This window comes from Populus euphratica, unplaced genomic scaffold (assembly GCF_000495115.2).
Source record: "Populus euphratica unplaced genomic scaffold, PopEup_1.0 scaffold482.1, whole genome shotgun sequence".
NCBI lineage: Eukaryota > Viridiplantae > Streptophyta > Magnoliopsida > Malpighiales > Salicaceae > Populus > Populus euphratica.
Window position 1 is genome coordinate 192,184 of NW_011500161.1, and position 11,627 is coordinate 203,810.

The 11,627-nt window shown below is 30.9% G+C and overlaps 1 protein-coding gene and 1 long non-coding RNA gene across 2 annotated transcripts in view; one reads left to right on the forward strand and one right to left on the reverse strand.

The window, feature by feature from the left end:
* The window catches only part of LOC105111185 (uncharacterized), a 20,294-nt gene extending 10,712 nt beyond the window's left edge, over positions 1–9,582 (forward strand). The window contains exon 4 of the long non-coding RNA XR_839575.1: positions 9,572–9,582. This is a non-coding gene — a long non-coding RNA (uncharacterized LOC105111185). The remainder of the gene's footprint in view (positions 1–9,571) is intronic.
* Positions 2,076–4,763, reverse strand: LOC105111182 (cation/calcium exchanger 1-like). The gene has a single exon (XM_011006472.1). The coding sequence runs from the start codon at positions 3,963–3,965 to the stop codon at positions 2,211–2,213; it is 1,755 nt and encodes a 584-aa protein (XP_011004774.1). The 5' UTR covers positions 3,966–4,763; the 3' UTR covers positions 2,076–2,210.
* Positions 9,583–11,627: the final 2,045 nt, after the last annotated feature.

Here is an 11,627-nt window from a genome sequence, read left to right on the forward strand (position 1 = left end):
TATTGTTGTTGTTGTTTATAATTTATACAATTAACCTCCCTATGATTCGACCCTTGTCTTGTCGTGTTGTTGTTGTTGTTGTTGTATTGTTGTTTATAATTTGTACAATTAACCTCCTTGTAATTCAATCCCTACCTTGTTAGGTTATTTATTACTTCGATACTCCTACACTTGGAAGAAGACATTAATCTTTTGGTGGTGTTATATATATATATATATATATAACATGCAATAATGAAATTAAAAAATAATAAAATTTAATAACCAAAATAAAAAATAAAAAAAGGTTGTTCATTGAAAAATGCCTTCCACAATTACTTGAAAAGGGTAGTATTCACATTGTGAAAAATGATATTTTTTTTAGTTTTTATATAAATATTATTAGTGGTGATAGTAATACTAGATACTTGATTTGTATTTTGCCGTGAGTTGAATCAAAGTTGTTTTTTAATGTAAAAATAAAAGTGTATAGGTGTTATTAACATATTTTTTATATACAAATATAATTTTCATTATATACTCAAAATCTGATGAATATGTTCAATAAAATAAGTTGAGAATTATATACACCAATAAATATAAAAAAAAGATGTTAACATTAATTAAAGACTAAATTATTAGGTTAAAAAATAAACACATGTTAACATTTGATCATGTGTTGTGAAGAACCCTTGAAATATTTTTACTAGATTATATAGCACTAATTTTCTTATAAGGAGAATAATAATTTAAATTCAATTGAAAAAAAATAATTTGGTTGTATATGTCTTTTTTTTTCTTATTAATAACTTTAATTTCAACAAAAAAAATATAACTTTTAAAAAATAAAAGAAATTAGAAAATATACCATAAAATAGATGATATAAAATTTGTTTAAAAAAATCTCTCTCTAACTAAAACCTCTTTGTCTCATTACCATTCTCTTCTATCATTATTCTAAAAACAAGTTTTAATTTTGATAATTTTAATAGCAGTGTACTAAAAACACAAGAATCTACAATATTTTTGTTATGGGTTGTAATTCTTTTAAAAAAAGAAAATAACTTTAATTTAATTGTAATTAGTAATAGTAATTGCTATAATGGTTAGTATTTTACCTTTGTGGTCTTCTACCTCGGGACTCCTACGTCTTTTATGGTGTTGCGTGGTTATGCTTCTAGGCAAGTAGCCAGTGGCTAAACTTTTTACCCAGTCATTTTGAAGAACAAAAGCCAAAACGTCCGGTCCCTTCCGTGCAGCATTAACCTTCGTGTCTATTACAGGCACACAGCTCCATGGATTTTTATGGACCATGCTCATTACCTCTCCAGTTTGGTAGGGGCCGAAGTCCTGTCAGTTCTATGTTCATGTCAAATGATCTTGCACGCGATGCAGGCATCGTCTACCAATTTGCAAGAAACATCCAAAGTTGGATGTGGCCATGTCCACCAGTTACTGAGAATCTTTTTTTTTTTTTTCCCAGACATTTTTATTCTCCGAATATTCTTGTGGTGCCGCCCCCGGCCTGCTTCATTACACAGGCATCCCACCTAAATCACGTTTTATCTTTTTCAATCATGGGGCCTGATTTTTATCCCTTAAAATTTCATAGGATAAGTTGGATAAAATAAAGTAAATTCAATTACCATACTTTGTTTCTCGGCTCTTGACTTGAAACATATATGCATCCTTTCCGTGTATGATATCGTGCGCCATGATTTTCTTCGAGTGCCTGCAGCTGTCTATAATGGTGGATTGGAATTTGTGGCTGTCGTCAGGGAAGGTAAAATAAGGTCTAGCTAGCTTCTAGGCCACGAAGAAGATAAGTTTTGTAAGAACCACATTCTTCAAATCTGGCTGGCCAGAAGTAGGATTGCTTATGGCATGGCGGCCAAGACAGTATTAGGACAAGAGATGACTGATGTTTTGGACGTTTAGAAGAAAAGAAATCCTATTCCAAAACATTATCGCAGGTTTACAATATTGACTAAGAGGTTTATTATGATATCGATAATAGTGATCATGGGGTTTCCTGTCCAAAAAAAAAAACCAAAGTGATGGTGATGATGAGCATCATTCCACAATTATATATAGCATTTGCTACAACAAAAATACAAAGCTAGCTAGCTTCATTATTTGATTCTTCTAATACTGTACAGTTCGGTGCCGCTAGTTGAAGTACAGGGTTGAATATTTTTAAATGCTCCTTCTCTACTCTAGCTTTGACGAGACTAAGAAAACCCATGAAGTTTCAAGAGACCAAGAGACCTGGCCAGCGTCAGAGACAGAAAACAGAGATATATAGCTAAGAGACCAATCCCAAGAGACTTATCTAACCTCATGTCCTTCCTCGGCAAGATCACAAGTGCCCAGAGCAAGCCTCCCATCAAAAACCCTATAGTCTCATAGAGAGAAGGGTCTTCAGGGACGATAAATGAAGATGGATATTTGGACCCTGATGAGATGACTAGTGAAATGCCCAAACCCAGCAATGTGTTGAACATGGGACCAGCATAGCAGCCTGATATTGCAATTTGGGCACCATCTGCCCCACCAGTCATCGCCATGGCAACATTAGCTATCAAATCTCCGAGCGAGTTGCCCCAAGCCAGGACAGTTAATCCGAGAACTGAAGGGTTAATCCCGAGTACATATCCTATTGAAATCAATAAAGAGACCAATTCCTCAGCGATAATGTATGTCCAAGTTACACTCATCAAAAACCCACCAGCAAGCCAAGGGAACAAGGACTTCTTTGGTGGGCTAGACTTCGTTGTTGTCATGCATGCAAGATTGCAGAGAACCATCCCAATCAATACTGCTATCAAATAAGTTACTAGGCTGCTTCTTGAACCAAACTCCTTTTCCTTTTGGGAGGTGCACAGTGCTGCCAATAAAATTGGTGCCAACGCCACTGAAATTACTGCAAATGGCCTGGACCACCTCGCCTCACTAACCACAGGTATAGTCAATCTTCTTGGCAAGGACAGAGGTAACTCCAAAACATACAGAAGACTACCCAGGTAATGAAAAAAGGGAGAATCGAGATTACAAAGAATCAATGAACTTCTCTGATCATCAGCAGTGGTTTTGTCCACCAAAATTGGCTTTTCATGATCAACATAACCAAGTAAAGGTATACCGCTCTCCAAAAAATCCTCCTCCTGGTTGCCATCTACAATTAAACGATTCTCTTTTCGGTACCGATCAAAGTGCATGATGCAAACCACACCGACATAACCCAAGTAGATAGAAAGAAAAGAAATGGCACCCCACAAGGATATTTTCCCCACAATAATAATCAAGAGAAGAGAACAGAGAGAGAACAGAAAGAAGCAGACATCTCTAATGAAGCTAGACTTATCAACATAAATCTCTCGAGGACCGGATAATAAACTTATAACACCAACCACCACACTAGACACAAAAAAAGCCCCACCCAAAATACTATTCAGGCCAACTCCACCACTGCTAGACCTAGTGAAGGAAACAATACTAGCAAAAACATCCGGAGCGCCATTGCCAAGTGAAAGAAGGGTGACACCAGCAATTGTTGGAGAAAGCTTCAAGAGTTTGGACAAGCTTTCTAAGGCGGGACAGAAGTAATCTGCTGCTGTATTGCCTAACAGATAGAACAGAACAGCCAGCCACAGTAACAACATAATATAGCCAAGCATGGAAAATTGGCCACAAGTACAGTAAAAGATTTGAAGATAGTTTATATACCCTTTGGGCCTGCATCCAATATGAGACTTGACATAAATACACTTGGACCTGTAATCTATGTAGTCATGAATTCCGCTGCAGCCATTGGTTTTGATCGATTCTTGAAGCACTAAAGAATGGTTTGCGGTGACTTTTGGTTCAGTGGATTGATCGATAAAATATGAGGTTGCAAGATAGAAAAAGAAGAGGAAGAGAAAGGTGATGTTAAGGAAAAGAATGATCTTCTTGGACTTCGCTCTTGAGGTGCTGAAACTTGCCATTCACAAGAAGCTTGTCGAGAAGGTGTTGCAGGGTTTAGATACTGAAATATGAAGTTCATAAACTGTTAGAAGTTCTGGCGGGGAATGGGTTGTACTTTGGCTGCGTTGCAAGGGAGGGGTGTATTTGTACAAGAAAGTGTGCGAAGGGTGTTAGCGAAAGAAGGAAAGGAATGAAATCAGGGGCTGAAGTAACATGACAATTAGAGTACAAAAGTTAAATCTAAGATTGAAAGAGATGTTCCAAGCTAGCGTTAACCCAGTCCGCCATAAGAGATGCAGAATTAATTAAACTAATAACAAAAATACTAGCTGGTGATATCACATCAGTAAACTAGCAGGAAAGAGAGGCTATATGCTAAATCACATCATTAACGTTAGGATCAAAGATAAAATTAGAGATGGTACTGCATATATACACATTCAACTTTTGAAATTCAGCTAAATATCTAAGCTTTTAGGTTTGCTTCAACCTGGGGAGAATATTATAGTTAAGCTGTAACTATCATTATCTGTTTGAGAAATGGAGTGGAGGGGCTACAGAGATCATGGGAGCTAGCTGGTTTCTTGATTGAAAATTTCTTTAATTAGCCATGATGCTTTGTATGATTGTCTCAAATGGCAAAGGAAACGTTCGATCTTCCTGCATGCTGGATTCGATTTTGCGACCATTTGTATGTACCTCTAGTGAGTACATTCAAGGAAACTTCCTAGCAGATATGGAGTAGAATTCAGAGGTGCAGGAAGGAAGGAGAGGAGCTGGAGATCATGCTTTATCTGAAAGCATTCTTTCAAAAGAATGTGTCGGTGATGATACATCAGGGATTTATCATTCTTACTTCTTTTTTTTCTTGCACCTTTCAACCAAATTGAAGAGTGCGGTTGCTTAGAAGTACGATTTTGGATTATATTTTTACTGACTACTTGATTAAGAGGCTGTGCATCAGACTGATTTTGTGATATCCCAACCATGATGAGGTAAAATTGCTATAATTTGACAAAAAAAAAATAAGATATGGAAATTCCCATTTTGGAAAAATTTTGGAAAATTGAGAAATCTTCCTCTGCCATATCATAGTCTAGGGCCCAACAATGGGAGGACCAGCATCTGCTGTTATCATCAATAATTGAAAGATCCTTCAACCCTCCTTTTTTTTTTTCTTCTTCAAAATAAAAATAAAAGAGAAGCAAACAGGGCACAAATTGAGATAATATTCCTGCAGACGGAAGGCAATCACAGAACAGAAGTGCACGTTTTATTTGAATTATTGATTTGCTATTGAAGTGGTAGGTTCATGGGGACCTCAAGAACCCAGCTTTGTGTTGCTATCAGGGTGCATGCATGAAACTTCATAACACCTCGCTTTTTTATCATCTAAGGTTTCTGGTCCCCATGTTTTTACTAATTATTTTTTTTTGTTGAAGATTATAAATAATAATAATAATAATAAAGAATGGGAGGGATTGTTCAGAATCAGCACAGGTTTTTGGTTGATCAGATACAATTGTTGGAGATTGTCTTCTGTAACTCATCAATCGCATGCTATTAGTGAGTGGCAGCCTCGTTTAATCAGCTGTTAAGGTATTAGGCAGAGATGCATGGCAAGCAATAAATGATGAAAATTACAGAGGGTCTTTCCTGCTTTAGTTTTTCACTGCTTACAATAACAGGATCTTCCTCTTCTATGTGTTGGGATAGCTGCCAGCCAGTCATTCTCTGAAGTCTAGCACTACAGCTTATTTTAAAAAAATATTTTTAATATCTGAAAAATATTAAAAAATATTAATTTAAAATAAAAAATAAAAAAATAATTTTTTAATAAATACTTTTTAAAAAAAAAACCTCACTTTTACCAAATCTTGGTAGAAAGAGAAACACAAGGACAAAAAAACAAGTTTTGAGAAATAGAAAGCATGGAGACCTAACAAAACATCCGCTACAAGTCCTCCCATTGCCAGAGTTTATTACTGTAAGGTACATTTTACACTTCATCCAGCTCTTCAATTGCTAGTTAGGCATGTCGATTCCCAGACATTATGGGACGATGTTACCACGTGCCCGTTTAAAATTCAAGGATAAATAATAAAATTAGAAATATTAAAACATTTTGCTGAAATAGCACTGGTTGACCATGTTATACTTTAAAATTGCATCATGCTCGAACAATATTATTTTTTAATAAATCGGATCACCGGTTAATAAAGGTTAGTAAAATTAGTTGATTAATTTTAAAAATAACAAGAAAAATTTTAAAATTATTAAAATCAAGCGTCTCAACAAAAATTTTGATATCTAAAAATTTAATGATCCATATAATAACACAATAAATGTTATAAAAAAAATAACCTTTAAAAAACTTTTATATAAATTTAAGTACAATCCAATTATTAAATCATTGTTAAATAAAAAATTATGTATATTTCTTTTAAGATATTATTCTAATTTAAAGTAATCAAACCTTTTATTGAGCATAAATTTATCCCATTAGTTTATAAATACGTTAGCTAAGTCATCTACATAATCTATTTGGAGAAGATTTTTATTTAATTATAGCATACTCACACTTTACTTGGAATCAATAGACAATAACTTTTTTAGTTTGCAAGTTTGATAAAGATATATATTTTGATTTATAAAACATATTTAAAAAAAAATTCATAAAATTGTAGTTTTCATAAGAAATAATTCACTAGTTAATATAATTAGATCAAACCGGAGATGAAAATGTAGAGTTTGATCATGTCACGTTTTAAAAATATGATATAATTAAATTATGTTATTTCATTAAATCTTTTTAAAATTATATTATTTTATCAAATTTTCATGTTTATTGTGCTATTTAAAGAAAAAAAAAAACCAAACTTTAAAGGTAAAGTACACCAACAATACATTAGGCCCACTTACTTTTCCAACCGTATATACAAACAATTGATTTAATTATTCCAAGCTCATATCATTTGATAGATTAGTTTTATCAATCAGATTTCTAAAACCTAAACAAGAACCGCTTAATAAATGAAATTGTGCTCAATCAGTAAAAAGATATCAAGTTGTTGTTTTGGCTTTTAAAATTTTAATTTAAAGATTTGATTAAAATTTAATTTAAATTTTTGATTTTTAATTTTTTTAATTATATTTCTAATGAATTTAAACTTTTAATTTTATATAATTTTATCTTTATTAAATTTTAACATTAACCTTGAATTTTAGAATTTTTTATTATTATGATCCATAGTCTTAGATTTATATAAATTAATATTCAATAACTACTAAGATTTTTATTTTTATTATTTTTATCTCTGTCTTTCATTTAATTAAGTCCTCAAAGTTTAGTGCTACAAATGTTTTCAATTTAACTTCTAATTGACCATAAATTTTTAATTTTCTTATAATTTTACATTTAATTTTAATCAATTGACTTTGTAAAAAAATAAGTTTAGTCCTTTGAAAATCCATCTTTCTTAATTAAGTTCAAATTGGGCTTTCAAACTTATTGTTTCACCAATTAAACCCCTAATAAAATTAATTTGATCAATTTAAACTATAATTACGTCCTTGTACTTAATTAAATCTTTTAATTTAACACAAATTAATTATTAAACATAGTTAAACTTTTTAATTTAGTCCATGATTAAGTTAAATTGACCTATTAAAAATCTAATTATATTATTTGACTTAATTTTTATGCAGATCCATCCAATAATAATTTAATTTAACCTTATATTTGCATTCTCCCAAGTCTTGGATACAATAGGATACGATTAAACTCTTGATTTCATCAAAAATTACAACTTAATTTTTCTATACATTTGAAATCCTCCTTGACTTGCTTTTGTTAAATCGCCAATCTTCTTGGTATTATTATTTATTTAAAAAAATAGTAAATTTTAGAGATAACATAAAAATAGATTATGACATATATTAGTGTTGTTTTTTACTCAAACTATTGAAAGGTTATACTATAAGATTTAATCTAGCAAGTATATTGCATGTTTTTTTTATTAACATCTTTAGATGATAAGAAATAAACAATTCTTTTAACACTAAATGAGTTTTATCATAGGTTTCTTAAATTATTTTAAAAATTATAATAATACAAAATCTATAATATAAACTATTTAAATTTTTATTATTTTTCAACTATGTTTTTTACAAATAAAATTATGAAAGTATTTAATAGAATTTCATGATATTCTATCACGTGGGACATTTAGATAAACTAAAAGTGTAAATAAGAGATAAAAGAGTTGATGCTAAAATAAAAGTATATATATATATATATCCTACATACCACATGGTTTTTTAACCTAGAAAACTATTTTGAGAGTCATGTTTTTTTGCGAAGTCATTTAACATGTTTAATGTGTTTAGATAAAAAGCTAGGTAAAAAGCTAATCAATACTCAACATAAAATGATTTTGAGATTCAAGTCTAAGAAAAAGTCCAATCCTTACTTTTAACTATGATGATAATAAACATGAAAAATTGGTGGACAATAAATTATAACCCTCCTTTCTAATTTTTTAGGAAAAAAATGAAATAAATATCACCACTCAAACTTGATGGCTTATAAGGAGTTGAATTAACTCATCTTCAATTTACTTTTTTTTTAAAAAAAAAAAAGGAAGAAAAAAGACATGTCTTTAACATCAAACTTGTTTGATGAATCAACACATTCAAAAATTTATAAATATAAAAAATAATAAAATTAAATGAAGTCAACCTACATGTGAGGAAGTTAATTAAGAAGAAGTTAGATGGAAAACTAGATAGACAACTTAAAAGGGTATTATTAAGGACAACTTCAAAGATGTAGATCTAGACATGCATATTAAAATAAAAAAAAATTAACAATATTATTTAAAATAAAGTAAAAGAGTTGACAACATTATTCAAAATAGACTAAAATAATACATTATCTATCTATTATTTAATTATCGAGATATCAAATACTAAGAGTCATAGTATGAAGGGATAAAATAACATTAAGGCATTTTATTTGAAAAACATAAATAAATTTTATAAAAATAAATTATATTCTTGATAATACTATATCTTCAAGACTCTACTCAAGTGAAATAAAAATAAAATAAAATAACAAAAACAATCAACACAAAAGACAAATAATACATAGATATATAACATAACATCAAAACACACACACACGCACATATATATATATATATATATATATATATATATGTTTTTAATAATTTTGAAAGTAGAAATCATGCATAATGGCTATTTTTCATGAATTTTGGAAATACAGCCACAATAAACTGAAAAAATTGAATTTGAAATCTTCAACTAAAAAAATGATTCTCAATTTTAAAAACTTATATAATAATTAGAATTTAAATTTAAAAATCAAGAATGTTGCGTTTATATGAAAACCAAAATTTCATCTAAAAAACAGAGGAAAAAGAGAGGGAAACACAAGCACAAAACAAGGGCACCATTGCATAGCTTCCTCGTCATCACCATGATAATCATTTGAACCAAAATAGTAGAAACAAGATGAAGGAAAAACTAGAATTTGATCTAGAAAACAAAGAGTAAGGTCGCATGACCATATAGAAACATAAAAGGGAGGAACAACAGCGACAAGCACAAGTAAAAAACAGGAGCACCATCGAATGACTTCCTCGTCACCGCTACGATAATCGCCTTGCGTCACTATCCTCAATAGCAGCACCACCATAAGAGGGGATAAAACCTTTTGAAATAGAAATACAAAGTAGCAGAGACAAAGAGAAAAAAGGAGAGCAGAAACAGTTGACAGATAAGAAGGATCATTTTCCATCGGCCAAGCAGCTCCCTCCATTCACCATTGGCCTTCGCCGTTGTGACCACCAACCAGACATTATCACCATGCAGGGTAGCTTCCTTTTTCCCTTCCCTTTCTCCTTTTTTTCTTTTTCTTTATTTATAGAATTTGTTGTTGGTATCCACTGTTGACATGAACAATAGAGACTGACTAGAAATTATACAGTAGCGGATTGAAAAATAACAAACCAATATGTTTTGGACCAAGTCTGATTGAGTAAACAAAAATGAATAGAAAAAAAGTTATTGTTAAAAATACTATCCAAAAAATATTTTTAAAAAAAATAAAAAAATAGTGTTTGACAGTATTCATTTGTTTATCTATTTAGCAGTATACATATGGATGATAAGTGTTTTAATGCATTATTCAATGAAGATTTCGATGATGTTATGAAAATATAATAGAGTGTGTTGTTGATCATATTAACTATCATGGTGATTATGATAACAATGGCGCAGACGGAGATGTTGATGATGAGGCAAATGATGACGACAATAATGATGATAGCAATGAGGATGATGAATCATTTTGGAGGTGAGAATTTGATATGAAAAGGTTAGTTGTGTGCATAGCTTGGGCAATACTCATGTATTATATTAATTATATGCATAAAGAATTGTGTATGGTTTTGTACAATACAGGCATGTGTTGATTAACTGAAGTTTTATGAGGACATTGGAAACAATGTGTAAACATGTTTAAAATGGACACATCAACTTTATTGAGCTTGTGCAATGATTTAGAAATAAGGTATAGGTTAATACCTTTGAAAAGGATGAGTGTGATTGAAAAAGTGGTTATATTTCTATATAGAATAACACTTGGAGCATCGAATAAGGAAGTTCAAGAACAATTTCAACATTTGAGTGAAACTATAAGTAGATGCATCAAAGAAGTCTTAGCAGCAGTATGTTTGTTTGTATTAGATGTTATAAAACCAGAGGACTCGAATTTTACAAGAACTCCACAAGAAATTACAATGAATCCAAGATATATGTCTCATTCCGAGGCAGACAATTATTTGTTAATATTGGTAATGTGAAATTGAAATAATGTTTTACATGTTAGTAACTAATGAATATATATTGTCAATGGTTTTCATGTAGAATTGTGTTGGTGCAAGTGATGGAACATATGTGTGAGCTTGTATATCAACTGAAAATCAAATTTCATTTATCAGAAGAAAAGGTATACCGACTCAAAACATAATGGTTGCTTATAGTTTTGACATACAGTTCACGTTTGTGTGGGCAGGATTAGAAGGTAATGCCCACAATTCATGTATTTTTCTTGAGGCTATTGACAATATAAATATAAAATTTTCTAAACCACCAGAAAGTAGTTATACAATAGAACTTAAATAATTATAAGTTTAATAATTTGTGAAATTCTTATTAATCCTTTGACAAATGTAAAAGTTGTATCTAATTACGAGTAAGTACTATCTAGTTGATTCTGGATATCCCAATGAGTATGGATATTTAGGTCTATATATATAAAGGGTAGAGGTATTACTTCAAAGAATTTGGCAATGAGAACAACCAAGAAACCGGCAAAAAAAGTTTAATCATGCACACTAACCACTATGTAATGTGATAGAACATTCTTTTAAAGTATGAAAATAGAGGTGGGGAATTCTACAAAACATATGACACGACCAAAAGATTGATGTTTTCTCTCAAGTATAGGAGTGTCGAAGTAATAAATAACCCGACAAAATCAGGATCGAACCTTAGGGAGGTTAATTGTACAACTTATAAATAACAATAATACAACAATAATACAACAACAATACCAATAACAACAACAACAACAACAACAACAACAACAATAATAA